Raw genomic sequence first — 15,686 nt, forward strand, 5'->3', positions numbered from 1 at the left:
GCACATAGCCTTATTATCTGTTTTATGTAACTATTTTTGTGTTCCCTAATTTTTCTTTAGGACCAGATAAAGTATTAACAGTTTTTTGACCCACTGGAATTTTTGAATTTTTTAAGTGAATTTCATCTGGGTATTTAATGTTTTGGAGTAAATCTCCAAAACATTAAATACCCAGTTAAAATTAACTTAAAAAATCTAGGTTTAAAATGCTTTGATAGGTTTACGCTTTGTGCGTAAAAATCATAGATCCTTAGGAAAATTTCCTTGTTTTAATATGTTCGGGTCGTTGTTCTTCTTTTTTGTGTTTTTTTTTTTTTTTTTTTTGATAGTTTGACTCGTGTTTCAAGCAAAAAAAAACAATCAGAAAGGGGGCATATAAAAAAGAAATGGTCATACTTGCGCATTGTACACAGCCAACCACTGGCAGTAGCTGCACGCTTTCTTTCCCTCTCCCTCTGAGCTGAGTTGCTTTTCTCATTTACATTAATTAAAGCGAACCTGTCACAATGAGAATGCAGTCTAATCAGATTGCAGATTGATATTTAGTTTAGTGGGAAAAGATTAAGTATACCTTGAGTTTCATTTATTCCATTGGTTTAATCTAGGTGAAAAGGAACTAAAACCCATGAGGCTAATAAACTAGTAATGAGTGTTGTAATAGTGTACAGCTCAATAAATGTGGTAGTGCACATTGTATTGTGGTTCTGAAGAACTAGATGTAAGAGTAGTATTCATGGAAAAAACAGAAAACTGACAATCTGACATCATCAACCATTTCCCTTTTCGGCTGATTCTCCTTTTTTTATTTTTATAGTGTAAATGTAGCCAATGTGATTACCCCAATATAGACAAAAGTACTATATCTTAGTTCTGTGTATTAAGAATGCTGTATAATGCAGCATGAATCTAAATTATACACAAGCTGTTTCAGATTAAACAGCATCCATGTTACACATGAGAACCATGCTGACCACAAACATGCCAGTATCTGACGGGACAGGAAATACTTTTACTGGTCCTGTTCTTCACTAGTCTTTTGCATAGAACAGTCTCTTGAATAAAACAGGCATTGCTGGTAAAATTGCATGGGAATTTTCAGAAGCATTTCCAGTATTCACCGTTATTTAAATTGAGACAATTTTTTCCCCCTACATGACTGGGAGCAACCAAAATGTAGCTACCCATTTGAATGATTCAGTAATATATTTACCGAATAGTACTTCAGTTTCTCCTACTGTTCAAGGGAACCTGACAGCTGACACATGCAGCATGTATCAGACACTTGCTGCATGATTTCTGCTGTATATGTATAAATCTGAAGCACTAAGGCGCTTCAAAGAAAAACTTAGGGGCTGATTTCCTTTTTACGCCAAAAAAGTGGTGTAAAAGCTTTGAAATGCACGGAGCTGTTCCTAGACACGGGCAGCTATGTGCAAAGGCTCCAACGGCATCCCTACTGCAACGTGTCTGGTGAGTTGACTCTCCTCTCCCCTTCTCCTGCTTGGATAAAAGCTTTGAAAAGTGGCAACATTTTTGCGCAAGAGAGTTTGAATCAGCTGCGCCAAAATGGGTGGAGCTGGGGAGGAACCCGGACAGAATATGGAGTGGCTACAGCCACCAATTAAATTCATTAAAAGGGCTGGCATCGGGTACGCCAGAAATGCTACTCCAGTCACTGAGTAAAGTAGCATTTTTAGTCACTCAGAAGAGGCCCCGAATTCATGAATTTGGCACCTTCTATTCCGGCAAGACTGGTGTAGCTCAAGTGTGTGAAACGCCAGTCTTGAGTCTGCCCATCACTTGAGGGGAGTGAGTAGGGAGAATCTGCATTTAAACTGTTTCATCAAGTCCAGCAATTTTCTCGCCAGTCTCCACTACAGGGCAACACCTCTTCAGGAATCTGAAGCGTCAGACCAGTGTTTTGTTTTGTGGCACATGGAATGGCACAGTTCGTTAAAAATTAAATGAGCTGTGATGTCATGCACCCCCCATGTCACTGCAGCTTTGGCCATTTTGGAAGAACTATAAGAAACTGGCATGAAAACGCCAAAAGTTGAAAAATGTTGCCACAACTCCAAGTTGCATCAAATTTTTGTGACACTTCAAAGCTTTTATGCCACTCTTTTGGTGTGAAAACTTTGAATCAGGCCTATGTTTTTTTTTTCTGAAACGCTGCAGCATTTCAGAGTCTATTTTATTAATTTCTCCTAATTACAACTCTGGTTTCTAAAATTTTAATTAATAAACTGTTTGTGTTAAAAATAAATGATTGCTCACCTTATTACTAAAGGTAATTTTTTGTCTTAGAAACATGACAAAATTTAATAAACAGTCTTACATTGTATATTCCTTGCCCTTTTTTTGCTTTAAAGTTTAGGATTTATTGTATGGTTTGTAGAGCTCCAGAAATTCTCACTGCCTCCATTTTAACCTAACTTGTAGGATTATTATCCTTTAGGCTGTGTGCCCACGATGCATTTTTTAAGCGTTTCCGCAGCGGCAGAAACGCTTAAAAAACGCTTGGTAGAAGGCCTGCCATGTCCCCCAATGATAATCCGCATGTGCTGTGCACATGCTGTGGAAATTTCCACTGCGGATTATCATTGCGGAAAACTCCGCAGCTCTAACAATTATTTTGCGGAAGCGCTGCATTTTCGCCGCCATTGACTTGCATTAGATCGCATGGATTCCGCATCACTGGATCTGTACATGCGGAATCCAAGCGTTTCAATATGCGGATGGTACCCGGGTGTGGAGGAGGGGAGACTCTCCTCCGGACCCGGGTACCATAGTACCTGTAAAAAAAAAAAAAAAGAATAAAATAAAAAAAAAAATATGATATTTACCTTCTGATGGCCCCCGGTCTCCTTGTCTTCGCTTGCCGGCAGATTGCGGTGGACTGAAGGACCTGCGCTGACGTCATAGTCATGTGACTGCAGGTCCTTCAGTGTACCGCGAGCTGCCGGCAAGCCAGGATGGAGCGAATAAAGACTGCAGGGGCCATCAGAAGGTAAGTATAGATTTATTTTTTACCATTCTTTAAGGTCACAGTATATAAATCTATGCCGTTTGCATGGATTTATATAGTGTGACCAAGTTGTCAAGCACTTTCCAAGTGATGCTAAAATCATTTGACAGCCCGCATGCAGAAATGCAAGTGAAGAACGCTTCACATCTGCATGTCCCTGGCAGGAAAAACGCATGTACAATCCGCATGTACAATCCGCATGTACAATCCGCATGCGTTTTTTCTGCCAGGGGAGATGCAGAAACGCTCAGGAAAAAATCCAGAGCATTTCTGCATCGTGGACACATAGCCTTACTATGAATTTCGTTTGCTAGAAAAAGGACGTGATCTATCAGAAAGGGGGTATGGCCTAAAGATGACGTGTGCCAGAATTTTGGTGCATCTCTCGTTCTTAAAGTACGCAAAATCATAGGTGGCGTAAAGTTAAATTAGACATTGTAAAGATGCGGCAAACAGCACGAACCACTATGATAAATCTAGTGCACTTTAAAACTGGGTAGTCTGTTTGCACTTATTCTGTCTCCATGGCTGTGCTGAAAGAAGAGGGCGCTGTGAGACCCTTTTTCCAGATTACCGCTTCACCTTACTTACATGGAAGCGATGTCCACAGATTGTTTAACTCTGCTGCAGGAAGGCACGTTGTGAAGATTCAGAAGAAGCTTTATTTTTCTTGCAGAAATCTTGTTGTAGTACATACAGCAGCAGGTAAAAAGATTTGCTCAGAGACAGGCTGAGAGCACATGAGCTTCTATGGTGGTTAAAATGGAGAATGTGAAGGAACATGAAGAGGAAGGGAGGGGTTACTTACATCACAGCCACATCAGAGGGAGACAGGGAGAGAGAGAGGACAAACCTGAAAGGAAAGTGAACATTACTGCATAGCAATGAAACAATATATAGCAACTGTAAGACATGCAATATAGTCTGTGAAATTCCCAATCATGGGACATATCAGCAATGTCTTGAGAACTAGACAAGATTCATAAATCTGCCCAATGTTAAGAATTTTCATAAAAGCATGGGCAGAACAATGATCAACTCACAGGTTATAGATTTCAATGGAAGCACTACTTAAAACATAACTACTAAAAACTTTTCCCTGACTTAACTTCTTAAAGGGACTGTTCTTATTGTTGTTTTTTTCTTCAAGTGTCAGCTATGTTGGTACATGCTTTGCCTTGTACAGGTATGAACTAATAATTTCCTACTAATTAGTTGGACAGTACGGTAATTTATTTCTTTTGATAATAGTTTGATCCAGACTTCAGCTTTGTCCATGACCTCTAAGTTAGAATATTGCAGTTATATAAGGGAAATTCTCTAACGATCTGCTCATGTCAAGCCCTTAAAGGGAATCGGTCAGTGGGGTTAACTCTCCTAACACGTATTGCCATGCAGGCCATAGAAAGTTGAATACATTGATATCTGTAATCTTATTACAGAGAAATCCATGTTTTTCTTAACCCGTTTGCACCAGAGCCCGTTTGCGCCTTTCCGTCAGGCCAATTTTTTCAATTCCGACCACTGTCACTTTGAGGTAATAACTCTGGAACGCTTCAACGGATCCCACTGATTCTGAGATTGTTTTTTCGTGACATATTGTACTTCATGATAGAGGTCAAATTTCTTCGATATGACTTGCGTTTATTAGTGAAAAATCTGAAATTTGGCGAAAATTTTGCAATTTTCAAACTTTGATTTTTATGCCCTTAATCAGAGGGATAAGTCACACAAAATAATTAATAAATAACATTTCCCACTTTACATCAGCACAATTTTGTAAACAATGTAAATTTTGTAAAAAAAAAAATTTTGTCAGGAAGTTATAAGGGTTAAAAGCTGACAAGTGATTTCTCATTTTTCCAACAAATTTTCAAAATCATTTTTTAGGGACCACATCATATTTCAAGTGACGTTGAGGGGCCTTTATGACAGAAAATACCCCAAAGTGACACCATTCTAAAAACTGCACCCCTCAAGGTGCTCAAAACCACATTCAAGAAGTTTTATTAACCTTTCAGGTGCTTCATAGGAATTTTTGGAATGTGGAAGAAAACAATGAACATTTTACTTTTTTTCACAAAAATGTTAATTTAGACCCAATTTTTTTTTATTTTCGCAAGGGTAACAGGAAAAAAAGGACTAGGAAATTTGTTGTGCAATTTCTCCTGAGCACGTCGATACCCCATATGAGGGGTAAAATCACTGTTTGGGCACACGGCAACTTTTTGTATGTAAAATTTGCTTGAATAATTAACGGGCGCCATGTCGCGTTTGGGGTGCCCCTGATGTGCCTAAACAGTGAAAACCCCCCACAAGTGACGCCATTTTGGAAACTAGACCCCTCAAGGAACTTCTCTAGATGTGTGGTGAGCACCCTGAACCCCCTCCCCCCAGGTGCTTCACAGAAGTTTATAAGCGCCGGGAAAATAAAAATAAAAAAAACAACTTTTCACAAAAATGATCTTTTAGCCCCAAATTTTTTTTATTTTCAGAAGGGTAAGAGGAGAAAATGGACCCAAAAAACTGTTAAGCGATTTCTCCTGAGTACGCCGATACCCCATATGTGGTGGAAAACTGCTTCTTTGGCGCAGGGCTTGGAAGGGAAGGAGCGTTATGCTGGCTCGGATAGGTTGCGGACACCATGTCACATTTGAAGAGTCGCTGACGTACCGAAACAGAAACCCCCACAAGTGACTCCGTTTTGTAAACTACACCTCTCAAGGAATTCATCTAGGGGAGTAGTGAGTATTTTTTAACTATCAGGCGATACACAAACTTGTATAACATTGGGTTGAGTAAATGAAATATTACTATTTTTTTTCCCACTAAAGTGTTGCTTTGACCCAGAGTTTGCAATTTTCAAAAGGGGTAATAAGAGAAAATGTTACTTAACTTCTCTTAAGTACATCAATACCCCATATGTGGTTGAAAACTACTTTTCAGGCACACTACAAAGCTCATAAGGGAAGGAGCGCCATATTACAGTGCAGATTTTACTGTTGTGGTTTGCAGGTGACATAACCCACTGAGAGCCCCTGAGGTCCCAGAACAGTAGAACCCACCTCTCCTCTCATAAATGACCCGATTTTACAAACTACACCTCTTAATAAATTCATCTAGGAGTGCAGTGATCATATTGACACCACATGTGACAGAAATTCATACCATTGGGCGGTGAAGAAAAAATACCGTATTTTTCGCTTTATAAGACGCACTTTTTTCCCCACAGATTTGGGGGGGAAATAGGGGTGCATCTTAGAAAGTTAAATCACCTTACCGGCTGCGGTGGAGCAGGTGCCGGAGATGCTGCGGGGTCAGGATGGGGTGTTCGGAGGCGGCTGCGAGCCCCATGCTGTTTGCCAAGTTCTGCGCTGGAGGTGTCCGGTGGTGCGGGGCCTCCACCGACATCTTGTGGCAGCCGGAGCCCAAAATGGGGTCACTTCAGCGGGGATTCTGCTCTTCTAGTTTTGGAAATTATACACCTTTGGGAATTTATCTACAGGTGTAGTGACTATTTTGACTTCATGGGTATTTTCCAGAAACAAGCAGCAGTGGATATTGCTGAGTGAAAATTTCAATCTGCCGTTGTAGTGGCCAGTACATTGTAGTGGCCAGTACGTTGTGCCCAGCTCATGCTTCTGGAGACATGCACCCGTAAATTAGGCGGGCTCTCATCGCTACAGAAATGCCAAACATGTGGATCCTAAATGTAGTTTAGGCACACTGTGGGGCTCAGAAGGGAAGGGGGGGCATTTGGATTTGGGAGCACAGAATTTTCTGAATTTCTTTTGGTGGGCAAGGGCTATTTCGCTTTTCCAGAGCCTTTGTGCTTTCAGTAACGTGGAAGCCCCTTATATTTTCTTTAACAGATGATGGAAATGAGAGGGGACTTACTTTTTTTGTGGATTGAGTTGAAGCTTTTATTGGGAACATTTTACATAATGTTTATCCGGCTCTACGCTGATCACTTACATCGGGGTTTCCATCTAAATCTCTAAGTGATGTAATTCAGATGAAACCCCCTTGGGATCCATTCACTATGACGAGGCAGCAAAGTTACTCTGGACTCCTTCTGGCCTTTGTTTAGCAGTGTCCTTTTTTTCAGAAGTGCACAAAACTGTGGCCAACCACACTTTTATGCACGCCTAAATAAAACTGACACTGTGGGATCACAGGCCAGATGGCGTCCACGGTGCCTCCATCTGCCTCATTATAGGGAATCTTCCCACCGGGGTTTCCATCTGAATCACATATTTTAGAGATTTACATGGAAACCCCGGTGTAAGTGCTCAATGCAGAGCGCAGGATTAATGTGAGCAGAGCCATACTGCGTTGTTTTGGGAAGCAGAATGAACAAATAAGCAGCAGGTGAAGAATTTTTATTTTTTACGCCGTTCCTCGTATGGTATAATTGATTAGGCGACTTTATTCTTTGGGTCGGTGCGATTACAGCGATACCAGATTCATATTGGGTTTTTATGATTGGCTGCTGTCACACACTAAAAGACGCTTTTTTTTTCAAAATCTAGTTTTTGCACTGCCATATTTTGAGAGCTATAATTTTTCCATAGTTCGGCCGAGAAAGTCATGTAACGGCTTGTTTTTTGCAAGACCAGTTGACGTTTTTATCCGTACCATTTTCGGGCACACAGCATTTTTGATCGCTTTCTATTATGTTTTGTGGGAGGCAGAATAAACAAAAACCAGCAATTCAGGATTTGTTTTTTCAGTTTTTTTTTTTTAATGCTGTTCCACGTGTGGTAAGTGATAAGGCTGCTTTATTCTTGGGGTCAGTACGATTACAGCGATACTACACTTGTATAGTTTTGGCCCTTTTACACAAAAACTATTTTATAGAAAAAAGAATTGTTTTTGCATCTCTTTGTCCTGAGAGCTATAACTTTTATTTTTCCACTGATGGAGCATTTTTATTTCCATTTGTCTTTTTGATCGCGTTTTATTCCACTTTTTGTTTGGCGGATGAAAAAGCATAGTTTTTTGCTGCTTTTTTTATTTATTTTTTTTATGGTGTGCACAGAAGGGGTAATTAGTTTGACAGTTTTTTTTATAGATCGGGTTGTTCCGGATGAGGCAATACCAAATATGTGTACTTTTTTTGTTTTTGCATAAATATACGGATTTATTGGTTTAATATATATTTTTTTATTTTGTGATTTTTATTATTTTTTTAATAGTTTTAAAACATTTTTTAGACTTTTTTTTTTTTTTTTTTTTTTTACTTAGTCCCTGTATAGGACTTCAATTTTTATTTTTCTGATCATTGGTCTCATGCAATGCAATAGACATGTATTGCATTGCATGAGACCTGACCATTTTTCACTGAGATCTCCTGTTAGACTCAGCTGCTGGCTGAGCCTAGCAAGCCACCGTACATGGCAGACGGGGAGGTAATCATGTGACCTCCGGTTGCCATGGCAATGCCACATCTTATCACGGGGGCCATCGGAAAGGAGAGTGGATGACCTCCTCTCCCTTTCACTATCTTCTAAATGTCGTGATCGCTATGGATCGCGGCATCTAAAAGATAGCAAAGGGTTAACATTATTGGGACCTGATCCAATCAGGTCCCGATGATGTTACCTGTCAGAGCTGTCGCTCTGCACAGGAATCGCAGCGCTTGCAGGACCCTGGGGGTCCTGAGCGCTCCGAGACCGCAGACCATTCATAAATGTCGACGCTGCACAGAGCCCAGAGACTGACGTTTATGTACAGTGGGCGGTCGGGAAGCGGTTAGTGTAAAAGAGATGTAGACCAGGAGAGCAGACTGTCAGTCATTACATGTCTCACAATGGTAAGGCCCTCTTTCATTTAAAATAATCTCTATAGGCAGATTCTCATGGAGATCTATGTCCGGCGCATAGATCTTAAAAGCTCATTTACACATATAAAAAAAACAAACATGGATCTCTCTGGAGTAAGACATCGGATCACAGATATCAAGGTATCATTTTAGTCAGCTTCTAATGACCTGCATGCCCATATAGATGGCTTCTGAGGGTTCATCCTACTGAAAGATTCCCCTTTAATTTTGCAATTTAAAATTGAATCATTGGTTCAGACAAAATACATTACTGAGTTATGAGAGTCCAATACCAACTTGTATGATTCATATCTATCTTCTTTCCATCTAAAATGTTTTCTGCAATACGTTTAAACCAGTCGTACAATATTCTTATTCTCCAAGATAAATGCCAATGTATTTTTCCTCTACTCCTTCAATAAAAAGAGAGTTAATAACCAAACAATTGAAACAATGGTTCACTCATTCCAACTTGTGATGGCTGGCATTTGCTTCTGTTTCTATTGGAATGTAATAATGTTGGCAGGCACAGATATATATATATGTAGAATTGTCTACCTTATATAGTAAGTTTCTGCTATCAGGTAGTCTTTTCCTTAAGGGGAAGCTTGCTGTAGCTTGTTAACACCTCGCTTGTTTAGGCAGAGACGCACATGTAATGTGTTTGTTTTGGATTTTGGCACAAAGCAGATGAACAACCTGAACATTATCCAAGCCACAGCTCGGAGCAAGCAGCCAAGGATTCCTTGCCACATATTGCAAAAAAAAAAAAACCTTATGAGCATTCAATAGTATGGTGGTAGGTCTGATTATAACTTATAAATATTTATTTTGGAACTGGAATTGATTAATAAAAAACTAATGCAACTTAAGTTTAAAGGGGGTATTCCCATCTCCAAGATCCTATCCCAATATGTAGTAGGTGTAATAATAATCATATTAGCAAGTACCTCCAATTAGAAATGTAGTATAGTTCTTCAGATTCGCTATGTCGCTTACCTCATGTAGGGCATTGCAGTAGCTTAGGTATCCATGGTTATGACCACTCATATAGTGACAGATAGCTGTTACTGGTCGTAACCATGGAAACCTAAGCTACTGCAATGCCTGCTCATGAGGTAAGCGACATAGCGAATCTGAAGAACTATACTACATTTCTAATTGGAGGTATTTGCTAATATTATTACACCTACTGCATATTAGGATAGGATCTTAAGAGATGGGACCTACCCCTTTAAGTATCTTTTCTGAATACTTGAATAATGCTGGTCAGTGAAAAAAATGGTTCTGTCTTTTTTTTATTTTCAGGTTCCAGTTTCACATTGTTTCCAGCCTCCGGGACATTACAAAAGGAAGTTCTGTGCAGTTTGTCGAAAACTTCTCGAAGACAGTTTGGCTTTAAGATGTGAAGGTAAATCTTTTCACATTTTTATATGAAGATAAAATATATCTAGATTGGGACGTGTCAGTCAAATGCAAAAACCTTTTTCTATTTTTATAGAAACAAATACACAGTTAACTACATACCCACATATCCACTATTCTGCAACCGGTTACCACTGACAAAGCAGCTCTGTAAATAAACTGTGCCCATGCCGTGATACATTGTCTTTCTGATGACACAAACTGGTTATCAGGTGACTGCCTCATCGTTGGCTATGTGCACATTGAATGTTCTAATGTCATAGAAAAGACCAAAGCGTTAGCTTATCCCAACATCAATCTAAATTGACATACTGTATCTGAAGAGGTGTCCCTTGATTAGCCTACATTTTATAGTTACTTGATGTATTCTTCTCAGCCTACGGTCAAATTTGTGACTCTAGTCTTGGGTCACATGTGGGAATCGATCATTACTCTTCATCAACAATTTATTTTTTACCTTTTTTGCATGCTTTTTGGGGCATGTGCACACAGTTTTTCTCGGACAAATTCCTGTACCAGAAAACATTCAAAAGAACCTGTGCATTTCTTTTCTTAATCGCATCAGGTTTCTATAAACGCCAGGCGTTAAAAAGAAGTGACATGGCCATTGTTCTGGCGTTTTCCGCTTGGACAACACTGTGTACTTTTACAATACGCGTCAATGGAAAGGCTCAGAAGACGACTGGATGACTTTTGCTATCATTTTAGTTTTAAAAAAAACACTAACAATTTCTTCATTATTCAATGTCGTGAATAAAATGACCAGAAAACTACAGTAAAATTACACTTCACAAAAATTATGGTAAAACTCTCCAAAAAGCGTCCAAGAATTCTCAGGCAATGGGCAAAAAAAGACTCTTCAGAAAAAAAGTTTGCTGCTTGAAAAACTGTGTGTTCGCCTGAGCTTAAAAGATGACGGGTCCACGTAGCTTTATTGTGCTTTGTCGAACTTCTTTGTTGTGTTGTTATAGTTATGACTCTCGCATTTTAGTAACTAATAAACTGTACCCAGTTGTTACAGCATACAGTCATATAATCTTCTGCAAGAGATAATTGACAAATCTCACACTGGCATTCCCTACAGGCTGCAAGCTAATTATTCTCATGGGTTCTTGCATATGGTATCAATTGACAGAGTATGATACAGAAAAGCATTCACACCAGCCTAAAATAGTGCATATACATTGTTAGTCTAACCACTTCCCTAGAGATGGCTTTAAATTACATAAATCTGTCCCATGATGCAAAGACAGAAAAACCCGTGGTTATTCCAGCCACTAGAAAGGCTGTTTTGACAACCTTCAGGAGAAAAAAAACTGATCGGTATCTATAAACTGTTTGTTACATCACGTATGTTCTGCTCCCTACTAAACATATTTTCCTAACATGATTTTTTAAACTTTAAATTGTTAGGTTTATTTTTAGCTGAGAACATGATTGACCAGTGAGCCCTGGCAATACTATGACTTTCAGATCTCTTAATGAACAATTTTTATGATCTTCAGTTAAAGAGAATCTGTCAGCATGATTTCACTCCCCCCACACAACAAACTATTTATATGCACATATATCTCTATGAAAGACAAGTCCAGCAATACTTTTTATATGGCCAGCCCCTTCTTCCATTACTGAGAAATCAGCGTTTCGATTGATGTGCAAATAATGCCAAAGGACTATGGTAGATCTGATGCCTATGACACTCCCGCTCTATTTTTGCCCAGTGCTGCTGCATCCTGCTTAACTGACTGCACTTTTGCCTGAAGTCACACAGCAAAGAGGCTGTCAGACAAGCAGGAGGAGTAGGTGTTGGGCTGGGAAAAGAGCTGGAGTGCCAGAGGCTTTAGATCTGTCATAACCATTTGCTTATAGATTTAAAAGCTAATTTCTCAGTAAATGACTGGCCATGTAAAAGTGTTGCTGGACTTGTCTTTGAAAAAGGTACATGCACATATATATAGTTTGGGAGTTAAATCCTGCTGACAGATTCCCTTTAAAGTAACCTATGATGCAAGCAAAGCTGATAGGGGGATCTATTTTCTTACTGAAAGCAGAAACCCCTTCCATTTCAAAATGAAAATTGGAGAAAATGTAAAAATATTTTGTACGATTAGAGTTACAGAATAGCAGATACACTGATGTATAAGGCCTTGTTTTTTCCCTATAGTTTACATATAAAAATGTAATCATTTATTGCATATTTATTAAAATGGAGAGAACACAAAAAATACATTTTTATGCCAGTCTGTGCAGATTAATGCAATACTAGATATCCTACTAGATTTCTTTGTATTGGCTTGCCTGTTACTTCTTGCAGGTTCATATCCATTAACATCGTTGTCATCCTGTTTTTATTGATTTCTTTCCACTAATGATGCTCTATGCCCTCTTTAACCAAGTCGCTGACATAATAAAATTTCTTCAGCCCTGACTGATATTCAATCCTACATGTCACTTTGTATGCCCTATACTCGGTAAGCGCTTTTCAGCTGCAGCAATGGCAGCACGGTTATGGAGTACATGGGCAGATTGGGATAGCATCGCAGCACTGCAGCCTACTCTGGTGGACTTCAAGTGGCACACACTGTACAGCTGTCGGAATGTGCTGGGTGATACAGTACATGGCAAAGAGGAACATCAAATGAAAGGGGGTCTTACCAGCGTGAGATATGTAGATCAGGAGAGCAGGCTGCCAGTCAGTACATGTCTCACATTGGTAATGTCCCATATCACTTAAGATAAGCTCTGGAGACAGATTCACAGGGAGATCTATGTCCGGCCCACAGATTTTAGCTGCTCATTTACATATTAAAAAAAAATCTAGATTACTCTGGAATAAGACATCGGATCACAGATATCAAGGTATCATTTTATTCAGCTTTCCATGACCTGCATTCCCATATGGACTGCTTAGGAGGGTTAGTCCTACTGACAGATTCCCTTTTAAAGAGTTACTAAATGTAAAAATGTAAAAACATTAGCGGTACTGAACAATGATTTCCTAACTCTCAAAAATGTTTAAGGACTGGTAAACATGTTATTTAATATTGCAATATTTAACAAGTCATTAATAGGGTGTCTAAGGCTATGTGCCCACGTAGCAGATTTGATGCAGAGCGTTTTTGCCTCTCTGGCAGAAAAAAACGCATGCAGATCTACATGCGTTTTTTTCTGCCAGAGAGAAGCGTTTTTACATGCGTTTTCGCATGCGTTTTTTCAAGCCGTTTTCCAAGCGAAAATAGTGTGACCAAGTAATGGTTAAAAAAAAGAATAAGAATGGTTTAAAAAAAAAAAAAAAAAAAAAGATTATACTCACCTTCTGGTGTCTTCCTGGTGTCATCTCTGCTGTGTCCGGTCTCTTGCATTGCTTGCTGTGGTGTGAAGGACCTGCGGTGACGTCATTGAGTCATGTGATGGATCACATGACTCATTGACGTCATGGCAGGTCCTTCACAACAGCGCGAACATTGCAAGAGACTGGACGGCATGGACAAAACACCGGGAGGACATCGGAGTATAAACTTTATTTTTTATTTTAAATTCTTTTTTTACAGATTTTATGGTACCCGGGTCTTGAGGAGAGTCTCCTCTCCTCCAGACTTGGATACCATCCGCACATTAGAACGCGCCAATTACGCAAGTACAGATGCAGTCTTGCGGAATTGGCGCGTTCTAATGCAAGTCAATGGCGGCAATTACACTGCTTGTCCGCAAAATTAATGGACATGCTGCGGCTTTTTGAGCGCAACATAAACGCTGCGGAAAAATACGCAGCATGGGCATTGAAAGTGCGGAATTGCATTGGAGACCATGGGGGATGGATTACCAAGCGTTTCCCAAGCATTTACGCTGCGTAAACACTTGAAAAACGCATCGTTGGCACCCAGCCTACCTTGTAGTATTGGTATATGTGGTTCATTTTCCATAATATGTAGTAATTCTCTTTTCCTTTTGTTTTAGTTTGTGAGCTTTATGTGCACACAGACTGCTCTTTGTTTACTTGTGGTGATTGTCGGCAGTGTCACCATGATGGCCAACATGACCATGTAAGTTCATTAAACTTCTTCTTTATGCACATCTGGTTTTCTACACGTCGTAGTTTTCGTGTATATTATTGTTACTTGTAATAGAGATCCTTTTTTAATGGTGTCACTGCTATTATTAGTATAATCCTTTATTTTTTTTCTGTTCTTCTTTACCAGTATAAAATAGGTGTTTGGATCTGGTCAGGGAATGTTTGTTGCCAATCCATGCACCTACTTTATATAGTTGCAAACATATACCATTGAATGTTTGTTTGATTTTGTTTTTCTTCTGCTAAACCAAACTTTGCTTTTTAATGTTTAAAAAAAAAAAAAAAAAAAAAAGAGTAGAAAAGTATGCTAATGCTTACCTGGCAAAGAAATGCAAACGGCCTTTTTTCTATACTTGGCTACTAAAGTGTATGTGTGTTTGTACGCGATGCTCCACACTTTCCAGGGCATATGCAGAGGCAGTATGTAGTATTTATTAGAAATTGTATAATAACTAGGGTTGAGCGAGTATGTTCTGTCCGAGTATGCTCGGGCCGAGCTCCGAGTATTTATAGCTGCTCGGTGATGAGGTTAAATCGCTCCCGTGTCCATGATTTGCAACTGTTTGACAGCTTTATTACATGGGAGGAATGTGTAAGAAATAGAGATTCCTCCCATGTAATAAAGCTGTCAAACAGTTGCAAATCATGCACACGGGAGCAATTTAACCTTCTCACCGAGCAGCTGTAAATACTCGGAGCTCGGCCCGAGCATACTCGGCGAAAGGGTTAACAGAACATACTCTCTCAACACTAATAATAACTCTGAAATCTGCAACAGAATACCCACACTGCAGAAATATCTGCAACTGAAAGAATATTCAATTAATCTGACTGGGGTTGATTTAGAAAAGACAGCTGCAGAACTCTATGCAACATAACCTGTAGAGTGTGAATCCACCCTTATTATGAATGGTCTCACAGAAAGCTTAAAGCACCACTCCAGTGGTTTGTTTTTTTTCTGCACTGGAGTGGCGCTGTAAATGTAACCCCTCTGGCGGCTCCACCTCTTGCCGGCATCCTGTGGCGCCATCTTGTGCCCATAACTTCTGACTGGCTGGAAGTCAGAAGTTGTGTCACAGGCTCTCAATAGAAGTCTATGAGAGCCAGAACAGAACGAGGCTGGAGAAGAATGAAGGGGACGACAGGTGAGTACGAGACAGGGGGCTGGGGCATACATTTAAAGCACCACTCCAGCGGTGCATTAAAAAACAAACAAAAAAAAGACAGCTGGAGTGGTGCTTTAAAGAGTAGTTTTCATTTTTATTTTATAAATCAGTAGCAAACATAAAATATATTACAAAGTTGCTTATTTTCATCATATAAATCTGCTTCTTTCT

The 15,686-nt window shown here is 39.5% G+C and overlaps 1 protein-coding gene across 1 annotated transcript in view; it reads left to right on the forward strand.

The window, feature by feature from the left end:
- The window catches only part of DGKQ (diacylglycerol kinase theta), a 157,820-nt gene that overhangs the window by 40,401 nt on the left and 101,733 nt on the right, over window positions 1–15,686 (forward strand). Inside the window, exons 3-4 of the mRNA XM_073661678.1 lie at window positions 10,161–10,263; window positions 14,235–14,320. Coding sequence (XP_073517779.1) covers window positions 10,161–10,263; window positions 14,235–14,320 — 189 coding nt within the window. The remainder of the gene's footprint in view (window positions 1–10,160; window positions 10,264–14,234; window positions 14,321–15,686) is intronic.

The sequence above is a fragment of the Phyllobates terribilis genome, unplaced genomic scaffold (assembly GCF_046119375.1).
Source record: "Phyllobates terribilis strain yellow unplaced genomic scaffold, ASM4611937v1 Scaffold_1__5_contigs__length_1240528914, whole genome shotgun sequence".
Lineage (NCBI taxonomy): Eukaryota > Metazoa > Chordata > Amphibia > Anura > Dendrobatidae > Phyllobates > Phyllobates terribilis.